The 20430-nt window shown below is 48.4% G+C and overlaps 3 protein-coding genes across 3 annotated transcripts in view; 1 reads left to right on the top strand and 2 right to left on the bottom strand.

The window, feature by feature from the left end:
- LOC122375056 (protein FAM13A-like) overlaps positions 1 to 2610 on the bottom strand; it is a 69694-nt gene extending 67084 nt beyond the window's left edge. Inside the window, exon 1 of the mRNA XM_043354213.1 lies at positions 2285 to 2610. The gene's annotated coding sequence lies outside the window, so the exon portion shown is untranslated. The remainder of the gene's footprint in view (positions 1 to 2284) is intronic.
- Positions 2611 to 4861: 2251 nt separating this feature from the next.
- LOC122375057 (chondroitin sulfate N-acetylgalactosaminyltransferase 1-like) lies at positions 4862 to 19859 on the bottom strand. Its single transcript, XM_043354216.1, has 4 exons — positions 19487 to 19859; positions 8513 to 8600; positions 6716 to 6818; positions 4862 to 6133 (listed from the first exon to the last, which is right to left on the bottom strand). Exons 1-4 carry the CDS (start codon positions 19520 to 19522, stop codon positions 4945 to 4947), a joined length of 1416 nt encoding a protein of 471 aa, XP_043210151.1. The 5' UTR covers positions 19523 to 19859; the 3' UTR covers positions 4862 to 4944.
- Positions 13994 to 16345, top strand: LOC122375058. The gene is made up of 2 exons (XM_043354217.1): positions 13994 to 14276; positions 14547 to 16345. Exons 1-2 carry the CDS (start codon positions 14001 to 14003, stop codon positions 14997 to 14999), a joined length of 729 nt encoding a protein of 242 aa, XP_043210152.1. The 5' UTR covers positions 13994 to 14000; the 3' UTR covers positions 15000 to 16345.
- Positions 19860 to 20430: the final 571 nt, after the last annotated feature.

The following is a 20430-nucleotide window of genomic DNA, read 5'->3' as shown; positions in this document are numbered from 1 at the left end:
TGTGTGTGTGTGTGTGTGTGTGTGTGTGTGTGTGTGTGTGTGTGTGTGTGTGTGTGTGTGTGTGTGTGTGTCTACAGCATTTTAGGCGCAATTTCAAAAGTTAAAGGCCAAATTCAAAAAGGTTCACGTGCATTTTGAATGTAAACTTTTTGAATTTTGTCTTTAAATTTTTGAAATTGCGCCTAAAAAGGTGTAGTATGCTGATGTTTTCGCCAGTTGTTTTATGTGACCTTATTACATCAGTTCACAGAGGCGGATCCAGCTCAGAGTTTTTTTTTGGGGGGGGGGGCAAACCATAACAATTTATCGATTCTTTCCATGCATCGTCCATAGGCGTAATGTTAAATTTATGCCGTTTGGGGCGGGGCAAATGCCCATTTTGCCCCCCTGGATCCGCCACTGTCAGTTCATGAACTCATTAGGGAGCTTTTTATTGAAAATACAGTCAAACGAACTTCATGAAAAGTAATTTCAGCATGCTAATTTCGACATGTCTAGAACACAATGTTTCAGACGACCTAGGCTGACCTCGACCCCGACCCTGACATCTATACATCGTCGATTTACATGTTCCATGAAATTTGAAAAGTGGGAGGTAAGATTGGCAAGAAAAAAATCCGAAATCAAGGTGTCAAAAGCTCACGAGACCCATAGCCAACGCATTACGCAAGATGTTGGGAATTGGTCATTTGTGCCATGACATTAACTGAAGAACAGGGTCATGTATCCGAAATCAAAGACCACAGGAATTTTCAGTGGACGTTGCAAAAAGATCAAAAAGCAGATACACGAAAAATCAGACCACTAGCTGTAAAGATGTTTAATACAGCGCAGAAAACTACCTGGGGGTGGCAACCACTCTACTCCTTTCCATGTGCGGGCGAGGGCTTTAGCCTCACTCACTACAGCAATGTCCAACACCATCATATCACCACCTATGGCACTGCAATGGTCAATGGAGCTCGCTGCCAGCGAAGCTGACAAATAAGTGTCATCTGCATAGGCCCCATGCTAGCGACATCTCTAGCCCCCCACCGATCGCTGTTGGGGTGAGTGTGAATTGTCAGATCAATTCGCTGAGCTGCCATCTAGAAAGGAATTGTGAATCAAGGCCATCTATAGATGCGAATGTAGACGCTCCATCCTCTCAGCTCGTTACATTTACCTTGCGCGGCGTTACGTATAAATAAATGGGTATAGATCGCCATTCAGAATTCTTACCCATAAATGCATTTTTTCATAACGTATGTGCCACAAACTTACTTATATAACTATTAGATGCATCATGTCTCGTTCTGTACCTACATTATTCATCCCTTATTCCCGGCAATGCAAATACGTGCAAATCATTTGACCTTAAAAGGACCCTCCCACCTTCAAAAAAGTTTATGAATTGGCATGAAAGTGATGTCGCTCGGTTCAGAAAGAGCGAAAACGAATATCTACCAAATTTCACCGAAAAATATTCACCGGTTTTCAAGATATTAGACTTTTACAATTGTTTACTTTTTTGGGATCTCCGCTGTTGCTAGCGACTTTATTTTAGAAGTGCGGCGTTTGCGGCAGATGTTGCGCGCAAATAGCATATACCACCGCGTGCTACAAAACGTTTTAGTCAAACATTTAAAAATCGTTAGATATCTGCCCTGACGTCACACATTCAGAGGGGTATTCCTAAGCATTAGCCCCTCTGAATCAAAATGCTGCAATTTTGAAATTCAATATTTCCGATTTAAGGCATTTCTCGAAGTTGTGAGTGCCGAAACTGGTAATTGTGAGCCAGGGACCCCATTTTGGCTATCTCAACTCAAATCTAATGTTAAGATGGGAGGGTCCCTTTAATCAACACGGATACATAAGTATTTATTGAGGGTTGGTTACCTTCCAAAGCATCAAAGTCGTCGTATGCTGTGTTTATATCGAAGCGAAAAACAGCGATACCCAGGTCAAAGGGCTTCTTGAAACAATCATAAAACTACAATCCTGTTTGTGAGAACCGAAAGGTGAGAGCAGTCACTCACACCAGCGCCATCTTGTCATTGGGCATCTGAGCACAGTAGCGTCACCTGTAGGAACATTTAACAACGAACAAACCGACGTAAACCGCCCGTCACCCGACTGCTGACGGTTTGACGGGCGCTCACTTGGGGTGGGGGGGGGGGGGGCAGGGAAAGGGGAAGTCGCGGATGGTCAACTCAGGGACAGGGTTCAGATGAAATGATAAGAGCAAATATGACAAAAATCCCCGCTATTCCTCTGAGGCCCGCGGTTGGTACCTACTCACCAAATGCTGGTTTGGGTTGGCCGACCCGTAACGAGAATCCATGCAGCTGGGTGTCTGGCTTTGGCATACAAGACGAGCAGGCCGCTTCCGCAGGCCCGGCGCAGGGCAGCCATGTTTGGGTCACCGAATTGTGCTAGCGTCACACATAAAGCGCAAATTAGAATGAGTCCCACTGTTTTGACATTACGGTAAGGCGCGAACACCGGTGTCCGTTGTATCTTCCAATGCTGTAATTGCACTAAAAACAAATAGCAATTCCTGATACTAGCAGCCTCAGACGAACTGAACAACAGCACAACAATCAACAACTTTCGTTTCGTTCCACTGAATTTTGACGCAGAATCAAGTGTATTCTGTATGAGTCGTGCTGATTGGGAGATATTGCGTACGCCGTCTGTGTCCTAGCTTCTGATTGGTTCGAGTCGGGCGCCTGTGCCTCTCGAGCGCGTGGACTGGTGGGTGGGAGGGGGTGGTAGGGGAGAGGGGGTGGGGTGGGCAGATGCCGTGGGTTGCGTGGGGGGAGGGGGAGGGGCGGAGCGCCTCAGTGTGTATTGTGGGGCGCCTCGGCTAGCTTATCATTAGGGGCCAAATTAATAAATATGTCAATGAACATCAATGGAATATTCTTCTAACATCAGGTTTCGAACTGGGATGAAGAAAAGGTCTAAAGAAACAAGTCCAAAACATTGGTCCGGGGGCAAGCGTGATTTGCGAATGGACAAGCGGATGGGTGGACATAGGTATCAGGTTCGTGGTCCTGCGTAGTGCACAGCTCTAAACCTAAATCGAGGGAAATTGTGCTGCCCTTCTGCCTGAATTCAGCGTCCGCTGCCTTCAGTTCAAAGAAAAATGAATGTTATTGTTTGCCTTGTCCTTACCAATGTCGCATTGTTGTTTCTTAGCATAAATTATTAAAATGATTTATTGGCATATGTGGTGACCTTTTGCGATTGCGACATGACATGAGAACATACCTACGTACGTTATGTTATCGTTACGATGTAATATGTAACCAAAACATTCATTGTAAAGCGAAATGACTGTGACCTTCGTACTGAATATCGCAATGCTGCCGCTTACTATACTTCTCTACTAATATGGAGATTTTGGTCTTTCCATAGTTGTATTTTCCAATGTTTCCAAAGTTTTCCCCCAGTTGAAACATTAAAAATAGCCGTGGTACATGATATAATTTAGGCTCCCTTTATTTCAGGGAAGCATTTTCAACGTTTATTGAGAAGGCATCACACGAGAACAAAGGGTATCTAAATGAAGAAAGCAGATTCGGACACCTAACTATTTGATACCTATTCGTAGTTATACACAAGTGAGCCTGCAGAGTGCAGATGCATGTATATTGAGCAGACAACGCAACATATTATTATGGTGGACACTTTGGTCAGATACACTGAACTCTATAATGGTCAGACAGCAATCTGATGCGTCACGATGGAACTAAAAACAGTACAGACACGCGTAAATAAAAATGTGCAATACCTTTCCTTATTTGAAAAATCTGCCACACGTGCATTAAGCGTCGAAAATCAACTGCAGGCATGCTACGCGCTGCAAAGTGACATAAAGAGAAAATGATCCCACCAGCATCCATTGAAATATATTATTAGTTATAATATCACGATGCAAAACAGCAGCAAAGACGTGAAATATCACCTTACTGCATGTGCCACCTTGAAAAAAGCAACAACAACAACAACAACAACAATAACAAGTAACAACCACAAAAAGACTGGCGTATTTAGTTACAACAAAGCATCGTATCGTATCGTGCATCACATGCTTCATTGAATTTTGAAAATACAGCTTTTTTGCCACATACCACCGGATTTTATTAGAGTTATATAAGCTTTACCCTGACAGGTTGTTGAGTGCTCTCGCGAGTAACATCTTGTTATGATAAAGTATAATATTTGTTATGACCTCTTCCTCGAATTAAGAAATGTAAAAAGTCGGAAGTGACGTATTCTAATTTTCGCCCACAGGGCATCGTCAGACAAGCAAATAGCATTGAGGAAACATGTGCAAATCAAATATCTTGCTGTTGCCGAGCCATTTATGTGACATTTATGGCTCGGCAATTGCAAGATATTTGAATTGTACATGTTTGCTCGATGCTATTTGCTTGTCTCTGACGATGCGCTGTGGGCGAAAATTCAACCATTAGAATATCTACGTCACTTTCGAATTTTCACATTTCTTAATTCGAGGAAAAGGTCATAACAAATATTATACTTTACCAAAGCTTTATCCTGTGCAATGGCAGGCTTCAACAAAGCAATATGACGGTTTCATATAAAGCAGATAGCATCTGATGGAGTTGCATGAAACCCCCCGTCAACGTGCGAATTTCAACGACTGTAACTCGCATTACAGGACAAGAAAAAATATGAAGATTAAGAACCGTAGCCTCATACTAAAGTGAATATATTGCCGAATATAATCCAATCAAGTGAGACGACAGTTTGAGACTTGATAATGGGCCATGCCCGAAACTGTCGTCTCACTTGATTGGATTATATTCGGCAATATATTCACTTTAGTATGAGGCTACGGTTCTTAATCTTCATATTTTTACAATGAGCCTCAAGAAAGCGCTTACTAACATTATTACAGGACAAGCATCGATATTTTTTCAGCGACATTTACTCCTCAGGCACTACCAGACTCAGACGTCCCTGTTGCATTTTGTGTACCCATCGTGTCCATGTGCCCGCCGAGGCCTCCGTGAGTAGTTGCGAGCCGCCGCACCAGCCCGCACCACCTGGTGTCAGACTGGTGTCACACCTGGCACGGTGGTGCACGTGCACCAGTCCGGGGTCTGGTGCACGCACCACCTCGATCCCCGTTCGGCGGTGGTGTTTGAAGAGGTGCACATCTTCACCACCCCATGTGTTAGAGATGAGATATTTCCCTGCCGCGCGACGGAAATCGGAGCGATACTGGCACGTCATGCCGTATCCAAAGTCTCTCCAAAAACCTACATCTCGTGTGACGGGATGATACTTCCAGGGAGATTCTAGAGGTTTGTCCCAGGCCATGGCACGCAGCGACGGGTTATACGTGCTGAAGACGATTGGGTAGTACACACTCTTTCCCGGTATGGCGTTGGTGCGACAGCGTCGCAGCGTGTCAGTACTGATGAACATGTCGACGTCACAGAAGAAGAGTAGAACGTCGCCGCCGTTGGCACCGGGCTGCTCGGCGCCTCGCAGCAGGGCATGGCCGCGAGAGAATAGTCTCTTTTCGTCGACCAAACGCGCCACAGTGCGGCCGGCGTGGTGGTTCAGTTTGTCGAGAGCCGCCCCGACGCGTTTCCTGTCGCGCAAGACTTCAGAGGCTTCTGCTGCCGGAGATCCGCGCCAGTAAAAGATGAGGAGCAGCTCAAGGGGTTCGTTCTTTTCTAATATTAGGTGTGCCAGGTTAGCCAAGAACGCGCCGAAAGTCTTCGGCTCGTGATAGTAGGGTACCACAAGTCTTATAACCTCCCCAGAGCCGCTCTTCGATTTCGAAGACATCAGCTGACCCACCGGCCGCTTCAGTCGTACCGTCTCCGTTCTCACCGACCCCCTGCCGACGAAGTTGATCACATACTCTGACCCGAGACCGGGCAGATATCTGTGCCTTCCGTCCAGTAAGTCAGCCCTCGTGTAGGGTTTGCGATTTTCACGACTGACTGCCGCCGAGATCTCCTGGTTCAGTCGCGCGATGGCAGCATCCACGGCGGAGCGGACGTCGTAGAGAAGGGGACCGGAGAGGGTCTGTTGAGGAGACTGGTGTCCAATGTCCCAGAGAGATCGGGAGTTGAATAGCTGCCAGGGGATCAGCTCCGGACTGGGGACAGACGAGAACAAGCAAAACGAATATGAACATAGACCGCACCAGTGATGTTGATTTTACACAAAACACCTATAGGTATCAAACCAAATACCAGCAAATCCTCGTAATTATGACAAAAATGAACAAACTTGAAAAAAGAGAAATCTATGTAAACTATGTATTGACAGGTTCAGAGCATCTTATGCGCAAATGGGGCTACTTTGTATACCAACGAAGTACGAATACCTATAATACGGTAAAAAAAAAAGAATTTGGCATACGGTGCAGAGATATTAGTGTTTGGTTGACGGATCTACCTACATACATAGTTCGCTGGTCTATAGAACATAAAGATAAAACGTTGACTTTCAATAAAGTAACGGAAACCTTGCCAGTCTGGCCGACAAAAGAGTCCAAGCGCCTACGCAGGACAGAAGTGCTAACCACTCAAAACGAACCGTTTCTGGTTGAAGGATAATGGGGAGGGCTGTTGGCCGAAGTCTGAGGACCACAGATGAAGTTACGTGCCTCGTGATTCTCATCTTAACTGGACAGAATCACGGTGAACGGCACGACGGGCACGACGTTCTTACTCACGCTTCTTCGCCGGTCCAAGGTGTGGTCGTTTGTCGAGTCGTTGTAGTCGTGGTGGTCGAAACCACCGATTTCGTGGTGCGTTCATCATTCCAAACGAGAGCAGCTGAAGAAAAACGATACACACATGTCATGATAGCTTCTGAAAGAACCCGTAGCTTCCGTAGCTTAGCCCTAATGAGCACTTTTAAACAATATATGCCTATCTATGCTATGCACACTTAATAAATTTTTGTTTCATGGCCGAACCGACTTTTATCGTTAACCCTCGCCGGCACAGGCCATTTTGCGTTCTTCGGCGGCACAAGGGGGGGTTGGTACGACCCCCCCCTCGCGTTTGGCCCCTGATCGAGCTAGAGCTTCGCGGAAAAAACGAGCGTGTTGCCCGTCACGAGAGGAAGCCGATGATACCCAATTTTAAGGTCCTAGGTCATCGGGTGACCTTCCAGGTCAGGTCAATGACCCGAAAACCGGGAAAATCGGGACCTGTTAGAAAGTCGTAAAGTGTGGCTGCTATGTGGTTTTCCGGGGTGCTGATCACGAATATCGTGTTAGTTTTGATCAAAGATGATGTCTTTAAGCATTTAGACCAGGTCGGGTCAGGTCAGGTCAGGTCAACCGGTAGGGGTTGTGACGGGTATTCGTAATACGTGTCAACCGCCTCTGACAGCTTCGTAACATGTTACGAAGGCACCAAAACTACTTCGTAAATGTTCAAATGGTTGCTAAATTCGAATTCAGCTCCAAAAACTAGCCTAGAAACATGTAAAACTCGAAAAAGTGAACCGAGGTCACCCGAGGTCACCAAAGGTCAATGACCTGACCTGACCTTCAGGTGACCTTGACACCCACCCTTATGTATGGGAGCAACATCAAATCACATGTTTGAACGTTTGAAACCACGAAAAGCTTGCAAACGCGCGGCTAATGCGAGCCGACATACCATACGCCGAATCGCGATACGCCGACATTGATACGCCGAATCGCGATTCCGGCCAAACATGGTCTCAGCAAAGAGGTCACAGGTCAAAGGTCATTTGGGTCAGGGTCATGAAATTTTCAGGGTAGGTGTAAAATTGATCAATGCGAAGGTACTGAAAGTTTCGTCGCGATCGGCCGCTTTTTACGCGAGTTATTCACGAAAAACCTTAAGGGGGGTTGCATCACCCCCCCCCCCGTGCCGGCGAGGGTTAAGAGCGGACACAAGCACACCGCAGTTTTGCCACCACTACTACACTATAATTTATAAACAAAGCAGTCTAACAGTAGTCAGTATAGCCAGTACACGCTACACAATATACCCACAGCACACCGCACCTCATCCAAGCGGGACGGTCTCGACTGTGCGCTTCCTACAACAGTCCCCAGGTGGCACTGTGCACTGCTTCTATCCCGATTTCTCGGTCCCGGTGAGTCTGAGGGCCCGTTGAGTCGGAGGGCTGAAACTGCTACGGGACATGAAGTGAAGCTGTGCCCTCGAGTATATCACTGAATTGAAGAAAGGAGGGAGAGGAGCAGGTCCGTACCCCTAAAGCCTGAAACAGACTCTTTCCGCAGTCAGGAAATCGCATGCGAGAGCCTATTCAAATACATGGAAGCACGCTCGCATCAATCACACGCACCTCCCGCAAGCGATTGATGCGAGAAGAATTATAATGTATTTGAATAGGCTCTCGCATGCGATTTCCTGAATGCGGAAAGAGTCTGTTCCAGCCTTAAACCTGCCGGAGTTCCATTCCCGGGACATTTTTGTGTGGAAAAGCCAGTTGTTATTTTAGGTTATCTGGAGCTTTTTCTGACCTTTGTGTGGTGTTTCCGAACTAACGTGGATCTTTACGAGCGTGATGAGCGCCAGCCATACAACAATGTGCTTCGAATATTTCATAGTCTGGAACAAAAGACCAAAAGAACAAGTCAATAAACAGTGAATCCAACGATGGTCACGATAAACACACACAAAAAAAAACACCGACACACACATTCTTGCGTGGATAAGGCTATGATTGCAACAAAAGTGAAATCTACCAAAAAGCTATCTTCGGAAAGATATAGGAAGGGCAATACCTAGGCATTCGAGTGACAGCATTATAAGAGCCTATAGCTTCCAGTTTCTAATAAATAACAATTGGAACACTAACAGCTAATAAACAACACTTAGCATCAGATTTCTGCTACAGTCACATTACACCAGAGTTAACCGCAACGGTAGCATCATCCCAATGCACCCAGATCAGATGGCCCGCAAAACCTGCTGACCTCTCGGTCGGAGCAGGGTGTCTAACCTTATGATCACCAAGGTGCATACCTCATTCGGCGATAAGGATTGAAATGAGTCGCATTTCGTCAGTGGGTGATGCTTGTGGATGCCGATGGAACGACATCTGTAGAGCTAGAAACTGTCTAATTAATCCATGATTAACTGAACCCTCGCCCGCACATGCCATTTTCCCATCATAGAACGCACATGGGGGGGTTGCCACCCCCCGCCATTTCGTTCCTGTTGGAGATAGAGCTTCGCGGTAACGACCAAAAAGATTCTTTGGGAAGGAATCCTATGATACCCAGTTTTACCTTCTCAGGTCAGTCATTGACCTTCCAGGTCAGGTCAAACTAAAAATTGTTGCTGTTTTGGGTCACCGTTGGATATCAAGTGCGCTGCTTATCACATACCGATGACGATGCCGTTTTCTCGTGCCAAGCCAGCTAGAACCTCTTTGTCACACTACCCGACCAGGTTTTTGCTGCTGAGGTCATTTCAGGTCAAGTTAGGTCAAGTTCAATGATATGTGTTTGTATGTCTGTGTGTTTCTGTGTGTATACTGATGTGTGCACCGATTGTTTAGGTGTTCATATTACATGAAATCATGATCTGAGAAGCTTTTACCAAAAATGCAGTCAAAAAACCTTACGAAAAGTAAATTAAGCTTGCCTAAAACGCAATTATTTTAGATGACCTAGGTTGACCTTGACCCTGACCTTGACATCTGTACATCGTCGAACAGCATGTTCCATGATAGGTGGGAGGTAAGAGTTAAGACTGGCAAAAAGGCCGAAATCAAGGTGTCAAAAGCTCACAAGGCACATAGCCAACGAAAGATGTTGAGAATTGGTAATTTGGGTCATGACATGACCTGAAAAAACAAGGCCATATCTCCGAAACCAAAAACCACAGAAACTTGACATTTTCACTTTTCAGTGGACATCAAGAAAGGATAGAGGAGCAGCTATACGAAAAATCAGGCTTCTAGCTCTAAAAATGTTGAGTGCAGAGCATAAAAACTACCTGGGATGGCAACCACCCCCCCCCCCCACCCCGTGTGCGGGCAAGGGTTAAGGACCCAGGTGGGAACTGCTGCGTCTTTTATTTATCATAAGCCACTCGGCGCATACATTTATTGTTATTTGCCTCTGATAATCAAACAAAGTGACATGAAGGTTATCCTTGGTTTGAGCACTCCCAAGTCCCAGTCTCTCTGGAATGTCCTCAAATTCAACCTCCCGGATACATCACCACAATAAGAAATATGAGCCATAGACCAGCTAGACCGCATGTATAGCCATGCATGTAACGCCGAAAACCTGGAAACCCCGCATCGTATATTTCGTTAGTCGCATGTGTCATGTTTCCTCCTCTCACATCGAAAGTGCAGAGCACTCTTCGGCTGACTTTATCACTGATCAGTGTGATCACTGATCAATACTTTGACATGTGCACAGCTCCGTGCAAAACCACGTCGCCGGCGCTGCTGCAGCATACATTTTCTCAGCATAAAAATGCACCTGTCATTGGATCCACAACAAAATGGCGTAGGTATGAACTCGGCCGTTAGACTCAGCTGACCCCCCCCCCCCCCAGGGGTCAGCGCATCCGCGCTGACCTCCAATCAACATACACGCCCTATCGAGTCGACTACCCTATGACCCGGCGCCTTAGAGAAAAGCGTCATGAAGCAACGATCGATCATGCTAAACTGATCTTGAGATGCATGACCTGTAAAGGTGGCGAGGTCCGCAGGCTGGCGCCCCTGAGGTCAGTGGCACGGTGGACTCAAGGAATAGGGCGGGATAGCGGATAACACACCAGTCAGGTCACCTTCGGAGTGACACGCGAGTTTGTGTCGAGACACGGAGGCTGGGGTGTAGGCAGTGGTTGCCATTTGTTAGGTCGAAACAAATAGTGTAGGCATTAGTGGTGTCAATCGGTTACCGAAAAAATCGGTTACCGAAAAGATATGCTGACCGATTCGGTAATCGGTCGGTCAGGCCCCCCAAAAATCGGACACTTTCGGTCACCCTGTCAGTGAAACCATTTTCAAAAAGAGAAAGTATTCCATTTTTGCCTAGTTAAAATGAAAGTTATTGGGATGTTAATGATAAAGTTGCAAAATTTCCCCCAAATACTACAAGGGATGCCATGTTTTGGCAACTTCAGTAGCCATCCCACTCAGCAGGCAGCAGCCACCAATTGTCCAACCACAACCACAAGCAGGCTGATTTTGACTCAGTTGGCCCCACAAATACACACCATTGTGAAACTCAATTCCAGTCTTTAACTGTAAGTAACTTCTACCACAAAATGTATTTTGCAGTGGCTAAGAATTGACTGAACTTGGACTGAAATGCCATTTCCCATTAGTTTCCATCAGAATTTACCAAATAATTCAATTTTGGGGTAGAGTAATAGCAAATAGAATTTCGGTCAAATTTCGGTCAAATTTTGGCTTGGGATGTTATCGGTCGGTATCGGTCAGACATTTTTTGGAAAATGACACCACTAGTAGGCATTGGTAGTCACAGATTGAACGAGGATGTAGACTTGCAAGCTTTAAGTTTGCATCAGGAGCAGCACTGGAGGCATGGCAGAGGATCGCATTTGATTAAACTAATGAATTAGTGGAATGGATCCGCTTAACAATACGCTTCACTTCACTCGTAAGGCATATTATAGTAGGATTTTTTAACCTGGTCGCTTTAAGTGCACAAATAAATAGGGCTAGGGTCGAGCTATGGCAATGAATAGAGAGTCGAAAGAAAATCCAGATTTAGATGAAATTTTCAGCTGGCTAGTAATAAAGGCATGGCGATTTCCCGTTGGCTTTTCATTAGAGAGCTTTAAACGATTAGACAGGGTTAAAAAGCGGACTATAGTCTTTTCACGAAGGTTACTTGGCACACATTTGGTCACGTTTGGTGCGATTTGGCATCAAAATCCGTTTCCGTCAAAATCAAACTTCAGGGTCAAAGTCAATGTCAAATGACGGGGAGCAGCAAAAATGACCCAAAATTTTTAAAACTTTGACATCAACAGTCAACATGTAGCCCTTGCAAAGTTCTAGCCACTCATCGAAAACCATTTAGCCAACGTCAAAGTTTAACGTCAAAGTTAAGGTCAAAGGACTGAAAAATCGTAGTTCGGCCGGCAGTTCGGTCCCGCTCTCCGATCGGTGCGCGCGCTCCGCTGTGCTGGAGTGTGGCTGTGGGTAGTCGCCGGTATTTTAGGCGACTGCCAACCCCGCCTGTTCGTATGGCGGATGAGAAGAGTGACCGTGGCGACAGTGTGGCAGACCTGTCAGCCAGGTTCGATCGCTTAGAAGAGATCGTGGCACGGTTAGCGAGTGACAGACCCGCACTTGGGCATTCCGCCGCGTCAGCTGCATGCGAAAACGACAGCGCCGGTCGTCGGCAAGTCGTGCCAGAACAAGTGTTGCCAGCGCCGGGCGCTGCCTTCAGCTCTTACAGTGAGCTACAGAGTGAGTTTCGCGCTATAAAAGAGAGTGTCGCCAAGATCAAGCTACCAGCTGATTTGGTGGTCGGAGACAGCCGTGCTGGCATCGGTCGAGCTGATCTCCCGAGGTTTACCCTCATCCAGAAATCGGCGAGATTCCAAGAAACCATCCTCAAGCTTTTGGCAGCTGAAGTTACCGAGGCTTCTCTTTCGAGCGTCACAACGGTGGCACTTGCCCACCTCCGTTTCCTCCAAGAGGAGTACACGAATCTTCTCGTGAGCAGTCAGTTTGACGAGGGCACTTCCAAGCTGTTCACCACCCTGCAGCAAAACCCAGCCGCCTTCCCACCGAGTGCCTTGGAAAATCTCCAACGGGCAGTTTCCATCGCCGGTGCCCGCTCATCTCGGCAGGTCAGTTCGGCGGTGCCGCCCTGCGGCCGGGGGCCACGCCAGCCGTTCGGCTTCGGGCGGGACGGCGGCGGCGGCGGCTTCGGCTTTGGACGGTCTCGCCGGTTCGGCCCTGGCACGCTGCCAGCTGACTGGACTGGCGCCCGTGACCGCTCTGACCCAGCCGGGTCACGTGACCTGGCCCTGCCGCGGCGCACGGGCGGCGCGAGGGACGTGCCGGAGTGATTCAGAGTGACAAGACGGACGTGCACGTAACAGGTAACGTGACCACAGACGTGAGTGATGCCGCTGTGTCCAGCCTTTTGGGAGCGCATTGGAGCTTCTGATGTGGTGATAGACTGGGTGACACATGGCATTACCATTCCCTTCGCTCGTGTGCCGGAACCCTCGGTGTTCAATAATCCACCCTTTAAAGGTAACGAAAACAGTTTCATTCGTTCTGAACTTCACAAGTTGCTGTCAAACGGTGTTGTGGAATGTGTAAGTGAAATGCCGCGATGTGTGTCGCCGTTGAAAGTCGTGCCAAAAAAGAGTGGCAACTTTCGCCTTATCTGTGATCTGCGTTACGTCAATGAACATTGTGTCATACCTCACTTCTCGTCAGAGGATGTCTCTGTCCTCCCACAAATCATGGGCACTCATGATCGTGCGGTTACCCTCGACCTGCGTGATGGTTTTTACCACTTCTCTATCCACCCCGACTTTCGCACTTACCTGGGGTTCCAGTTCGAGGGACGCTGGTACGTCTGGTGCAGACTTCCCTTTGGATGGTCGGGATCGCCATACTACTTTCATAAATGCATCCGCGTCATCATTGAGTACTTGCGTGGCGTTCATCAACTGTCTCTCATGGCGTTTGTCGATGACTTTCTTCTCACTGGATATCAGTCTGACATTTTACCCAAGCTTCAAATTCTTCTCGACACCCTGTCTCAACTTGGTCTTACCGTAAATCACGAAAAATCTGTTCTTTGTCCTTCCGATGTTGTTACGTACCTTGGCTTTGTCGTCCGCTGTGCTGGACCGGACGGACCTCCCGTCATTACCGTGCCGAAATCCAAGGTATCCAAGTTGAAACAGGATATAACACGCGCCCTCAAACGCCCACGCATTTCAGCGCGGCTTCTGGCACGCTTTGCAGGCCGTTGCATTAGCATGCTTGCCGCCGTCTTCCCGTGCAAGCTCAAACTTCGAAACGTTTACCGACTTCTCAACTCCAGGCACTCGTGGGAGGCCTCGCTGGAGTGGTCGGCAGGAGCAGTGGAGGATCTGACCTGGTGGGTTCGGTCCCTCGACAGCTGGAACGGGAGGCTCCTGCTGCCACCCGCGCAGTTCGACTTACAACTGCTGACGGACGCCTCGGAGTCCGGCTGGGGCGCTGTGCTGAGTCCACCAGCCAGTCGCACCGCCTCGGGCTTCTGGTGTCCCACGGTGAGCAGCGAGTCGTCCAACTTCCGTGAGCTTTTTGCTGTATATCTTGCACTTCTCTCCTTTCAGTCGTCACTTGCAGGCAACAAAGTAGAGATTTTATCCGACAATGTTACCGCCGTAGCGTTAATTAACAAGTTTGGCTCGTCTGATCCACGTCTTGATGCCATAGCTCAGGCAATTTGGTCGTTTGCATTGCAGCACAATGTGATGCTTGCAGCTCATCACATCAGCGGGATTTGTAACGTGGAATCCGATGCCCTGTCCCGGCAGCCGCTGCGGCACGAGTGGTGCTTACACCCCGCGGTGTTTCGGCAACTGGAGCGCATGTTTGGACCGCACTCCATAGATCGGTTCGCGTCGTTTACGACGGCGCTCCTACCGGTCTACAACAGCCGCTTCGACGACCCGGGATCGGCTGGCGTGGATGCCCTCGGCCAATCCGACTGGGGCCAACACATGAACTTCGTCAATCCGCCATTCCGGCTCATTCCGCGCGTGCTGGATCTTGTAGAGGCGCAGCGGGCGGAGGCGACTCTCATCGCCCCGCTCTGGCCAGGGCAGCCGTGGATGACCAGGCTGAGGCGGCTGTGTGTCGCACCTCCCATCCGCCTGCCGCCGGTGAAGCGTACGTGTATGCCGGTGCTGCCGCTGCAGGTGATCGAGCCGCACCGGAACACCGCCTGGACCCTCTGTGCCTGGCGGATATCTGGCGCTCTCAGCTAGTCGAGCGCGGTTGGTCACCGGCTGCCAGCGATCAGCTGACTCTCTGCCTGGCAGAGTCGACACACGCAACATACGATCGCTATATTCGGGAGTGTTCCGATTTCTGCGCGTCTCGCGGTGTGCCTTTTCCGCCTACGGATTCCGCCCTTCTGGCCGATTTTTTGATGCAGAAAAGTCGTGCTTCCGACCGTCCTCAGTCCATGTTACGATGTTTGTCCGCGGCTTTGTCTTCCGTTTACGAGGCGTGTAACCTGCCTGTCCTGACCTCTGATCCATTCATTGTGCGTTTGTCAAATGCTATCGTGAAAAGTCGCACTCGTCTGCCCATGCAGCGCTCTCGTGTGATGGATGTCTCGGCGTTCACACGCATGTTCAGGGCGTGGCCAGCGAACAATGCTTTGTCTGTTAAACAGTTAAGGATGAAAACAATTACGTTGCTGGCTATCGCTCTGATGCTTCGGCCCTCTGATATCGCCCCTCAGGCGCGCACTTTTCACGCGGATTCCGGAGTGTCCTCGCGTTTCGTGATGTCTACTGACCAGATTACCTTTTGTTCGGACGGCTCGGTCAAAGTTTCGTTTTTAGGGATTAAGAACGATTTACACAGAACTGGTTTTGTTGTTACACTGCCGCCCGGAGCGGATGTATTCACTGACCCTGTAGACGCTCTGCGCTCGTACATAGCGAGCACTGACCGGTGGCGGTGCCCGGTCACGAAACCGCTGTTCATCGGGCTGCACCGCCCGTATGCGGCCATCTCTGCCAGCTCCGTCGCCCAAATTTTGGAGACAGCGATTAAGGCCGCTGAGTCCTTCGGCCTTCAGCCTGGACACCGGCCGAAAGATTTTCGTCCGACGGGGGCGACGGAGGCGATCAGACTTGGTGTCGCCGCCGACACAGTTCAGCAGCTCGGCCGATGGAAGACGAGATCGGTGTTTTTGAACCACTATGTTCACAGTCAGGTGCCAGGGTCGTTCACAGACGATCTTCTTCAGTAATTCTGATCTTGGTCTGATTTCTCGACGTCACATGGTTTTCTCTCTATGCGATTGCGTTCTATTCATTGTGTATCAATAAACATTCCTGGCGCCGAGTGCCTGCAACGTTGGTTTGCACAAATCGTAGTTGCGGCACTCGGTCGCCAGGGGCGCTAGTCCCGCGAGCGGCCTTGACCGCTCGCGGGCCGGCAGTTCGGTCCCGCTCTCGTTGCGTTATGATTGCCGTTAGCATTAGCATGTACGTTAGAATGATTAGCGTTAGCCGGACTTACGGAGAGTCGGATACCGGATAATTGCGTTCTATTCATTGTGTATCAATAAACATTCCTGGCGCCGAGTGCCTGCAACGTTGGTTTGCACAAATGGAGCTATTATGATATCGCTTGTATGATATCGCTACCCTCCATTTCGTCTGTGCACCCTCTGGAGACTAACGTCGCCGACTCGCCAAAGTGCCTTACTTGGCTCTGAACCCGTTTCCCGTAGCTTGATCGAATATTTTCTCTTCTGCATGAATTTCACTGATTTTCTTACTGCCAACTATTTTTCTAGTTATGATATTGGACGCGAAGTTATGGACGCCAAATGGCCCTTGTCGCCGAGGCATCCTAAAACTCATACCATCATCATCATACCCTCCATTCATTCTCCACGCAGCTCGGTTCCTTTGGCCCACATCGACTCCTGGGGCCTCTACTTCAGCTTTTAAGGGCTCGGGAACGATGAGCTCTGAGAGCCTCCAAAAGACTATCGGGCCCACGCTGATTTCTTAGACCCCTAACCAACTTCAAAATGACTTCCCAAAAAGGTAGCTAAAAGATCGCACTGTTCAAAATTTAAATGCTAAGACTGATGTGATTTTCGATTTTCATCACATTAGCCGGTTTTCTTTTGTCACAATCCTCTTGGTCACAATGTTACATATAACTGGACGAAATAGCCGTTTTCACGACGGCCATCTGGTACACATTTGGTGCACATCTGGTACAGATTAGGTACAGATTTGGTCAAATCAGGTTCAGTGTGTCTCTTAGCAGCTATCAGCTAGGGCTGCACTAATTGCTTATATGCCTGCTTTGTCATATTATCAGAGAGCATCATCGATTAAAACATTGAAATAAATTCATAAAATAAAGATATTTGCTGTAAAAGAAATTAGGTGCAGATTTGGTCACATCAGGTGCATTCGCCGGATAGCCCGTCGTGAAAACGGCTAATATGCATCTTTCGCAAACGATATTTTCACTTCGGTTGCCTTATTCTGGGAAATTCAACACCTTGTGATTATTAGCCCCAGTAGTCAAAATTCTTTAGCCGAGGCCATGAAGGACGGGAAAGATAAATATTATTTATTGCACTATGTTTATCCCTAAAGCCCACCTCTACTGTGTGTATCGTATCACGAGCAATGAGGTGATCAAAGTACCATGGGCCATGGCTATATATAGAAGCGATTAGCATCTTCATCTTCATTATCAGAGACATGCTATTAGAAGGAAAAAATTACTGCTTTCAATCTTGTGATGAAGCTGGTTATGTCGTCATCGGATTAGCATGAGCTTTTTCTAACAGATTCATTATAATTATGGCGCCATCGAAGCGTCACAAGTTGGTAAATTGAGGTGCATTTGGCAATTGTGTGGTGACTGACGGCTAGCGCTAGCTACATCTGATGTTGACCCTTCCAATTATCACAACTTACAAACATAAACATGGCATGCTTCATCTGACAGCAAGGAACCTTGCGTGATTTCTAAAAGGTTATCAAGCACATACGCAACATGCCTAGTCTGGGGAAACCTATATATGTAGTTTAGAATTCTAGAATTCCAAGAACACTAGCGATTTCGGTCGCAGGCCTTACCTCTACGGTCTATGTAATTACGGAGCGAGCGAAGCGAGCGTAGTCTTTCCTTAGATTAACGGAAATTTCTGAGTATGAGCGGCCGGCCGGCCGGCCGGCCGGCCGGCCGTGGTCACGCTTTTGCGAGGCTTATATCTCAGCAACCACTTGACCGATTTACATGCGGTAATTTTTGTAGGGTAGCTTCATTCCTTCTACCAAGTATTGCACTATTCCCGATGCATGTGGGTGACCCCTTATGCACGTGCCACGTGCAAAACGAAGAGGTGTCACTTTTGTAATTGTTGCAATATCTCTGTAACTACTTGGCCGATTGCGCTGAAAGTTGGCATGTAGGTAGGCACCCACTAGGCACTGCATATCCATGTGCCAGAGTTGGGGTGCTGCTGCACGTGCGCACGTGCAGGGGTCGTTTCCAGATCTCGAGAACGGCTGGACCGATGGCGCTCAAATTTGGTACACAGTTAGGGACCGGTTAGTAGGGCGCCGTGCACAAGTCAGTTGGGACCCATTTTGCACGTGCGCACGTGCAGAGTGCCGCTTCCAGATCTCGAGAACGGCTGGGCCGATTGTGCTCAAATTTGGCACATCGCTAGAGACCGGTTAGTAGGGTGCCGTGCACAAGTCAGCTGGAGGTACCCCCTCGAAATTTCGCACGTGCAAGGCTCACCCTCTCGCTCGCTCCGTTAGTCGCCCCAAAAGGCGTTATACTGGTTGTTATGTGTCCGGTGCAACTGGCATGTGGCTGCCTAAAAATGTAAGTGATTTCTACGAATATTGCTGCAGCACTTAATGCCATTTTCGTGTCAACCGAATATGTAAAGCTATAGATAGTTTATAGAGCTTGCAGAGACAGTCTTGACATGCTGTTGGCATACCTTCCTATTATGCATTGCATTTGCGGTGACTGGGAACGAACAGGGAAAAACAGTCAACTGCATATAGTAAATGGGTTGTAGGACAAACAATCAATCAATTTGTCATGGTACGTGCCTTGCAAGCAAATGGTATGCCTTCTGACGGTGCAGAGTAGCAGAAAGTATGGATGCATGAATACACAAGTGACACCGCTACCCACAGAAGATGCGCTCATGCATAAACATCACCAAAGTATTCCACATACAGTCCATCAATGAATCCAGAACACAGCACTGTACACACCACTGCACCCTCCACTGCACCCACCAGCGCACCCGTCACAGCAACCAACACCCAGCGGCCAACGCTGCACCCACAACTGCACTTAGTACCATTGATATTTAATAGCCGGAAGGCAGATGAAAAATGAACACCCGCTTTTGTTTTCCCATCCCCCTCTCTCTCTCTCTCTCTCCTCTCTCTCTCTCTCTCTACACTCTCCCTATCCCACCCCCTCTCTCGCCCTCCGTGAACTAACCGTACCCCCTCTCCCGTCCTCAACGCACCCATCCCGCATCATCGACCTCCCTCCAAGCCATGAATACTCTATCAGCCACGTGTCATCTGTAATATCACGAACTCATGGCGCTCTCTGCCTCGTCACGGCGAACCCCGTGAACTGACCCATCCCCTCTCTCCCGTGACCGGGTATAGAGGGAACAAACAGTCACAGGGTGCGGTCAACGGTCAGAAATCATTCGTCTTACCTGAATAGCCCGGCGCCGGCAGAGCGGCAAAAGCATGGGCGGCGACCAGACGGAGAGGTCACCAGAGGTCACCAGAGGTCACTAGAGGTCATCAGAGGTCACCAGAAGTCTTCAGATGTCGCCAGATGTCACGTCAGAGGTCTTCAGAGGTCCAGAGGTCACCAGAGTCTTCAGAGGTCGTCAGAGGTCGCCAGAGGTCGCTAGAGTCTTCAGAGATCGGCAGAGGTCATGGCAGGTCACCAGATGCCAGGGTGCAGAGGTCAGGTCACGATAGCTGGCTTGCTTGTCCGGCTGTGTTATTTATGCATATGTCTGTGTCTGTCTGTCTGTCTGTCTGTCTGTCTGTCTGTCTCGCAGCTGCCTGGTGTCCCTACAGCCGCACACTGTCAACATGCACCGGGTCAACCGGCCCCCGCTACCCGATACTGGCGGCTCCTGCGTGCATATTCCAGAGACCTACTTACCAGCCAATGAAGCGCGCTTTTCACCACTCATGAGGCGGAGCTACAGTGAGTTTGGTGATTGGTTAGCCGCTGACATACATACCGTAGAAGATGCAATAACAGATATGAAAAAGCTTTAGGAGGTTATATTCGAGGAAGAGGACAGGCATTATTTCACAGCGAGGCTGGAAAAAAATCAACCAGCGAGCTGAATCTAGGAGTTTCGCCAAGTGCAAAAGGCATACCGCAAGGATCAGGAGATATGGAGAGGTGTGTTTTTATATTTGTTCTCGGTATTTTAAACATAATTAGCATTACAGACGCTTACACCGAAGATCTATTTGGCGAGTGCGGAATGAAGTAAGCAGCCGAAAGGCAGCGCGGAAAAACTACTTCGCTTAAAATTAGCCGACAGTCACCCAAAAAGGTATTATGCGTGAAAGGTGAATTTACAAAAAGTCTAGCGATCAAAAAGAACGACAGACCAACGGTGGACGGTAC

The sequence above is a fragment of the Amphibalanus amphitrite genome, unplaced genomic scaffold (genome assembly GCF_019059575.1).
Source record: "Amphibalanus amphitrite isolate SeventyFive unplaced genomic scaffold, NRLGWU_Aamphi_draft 001766F_arrow, whole genome shotgun sequence".
Classification (NCBI taxonomy): Eukaryota; Metazoa; Arthropoda; class Thecostraca; order Balanomorpha; family Balanidae; genus Amphibalanus; species Amphibalanus amphitrite.
The sequence above is the reverse complement of the archived record's forward strand: the minus strand, read 5'-3'. Positions and strand labels throughout refer to the sequence as shown.

Coding starts and splice junctions, on each gene's coding strand:
- LOC122375058 (XM_043354217.1), top strand. CDS start 14,001: ATGCTTGCCGCCGTCTTCCCGTGCAAGCTCAAACTTCGAAACGTTTAC. Junction 14,277..14,546: donor CGGGCTTCTGGTGTCCCACG/GTGAGCAGCGAG, acceptor CTGTCCCGGCAG/CCGCTGCGGCACGAGTGGTG.
- LOC122375057 (XM_043354216.1), bottom strand. CDS start 19,522: ATGCTTTTGCCGCTCTGCCGGCGCCGGGCTATTCAG. Junction 8,601..19,486: donor GCCGGCGCCGGGCTATTCAG/GTAAGACGAATG, acceptor CTTTTGTTCCAG/ACTATGAAATATTCGAAGCA. Junction 6,819..8,512: donor TTCGGAAACACCACACAAAG/GTCAGAAAAAGC, acceptor GTTTTTCTTCAG/CTGCTCTCGTTTGGAATGAT.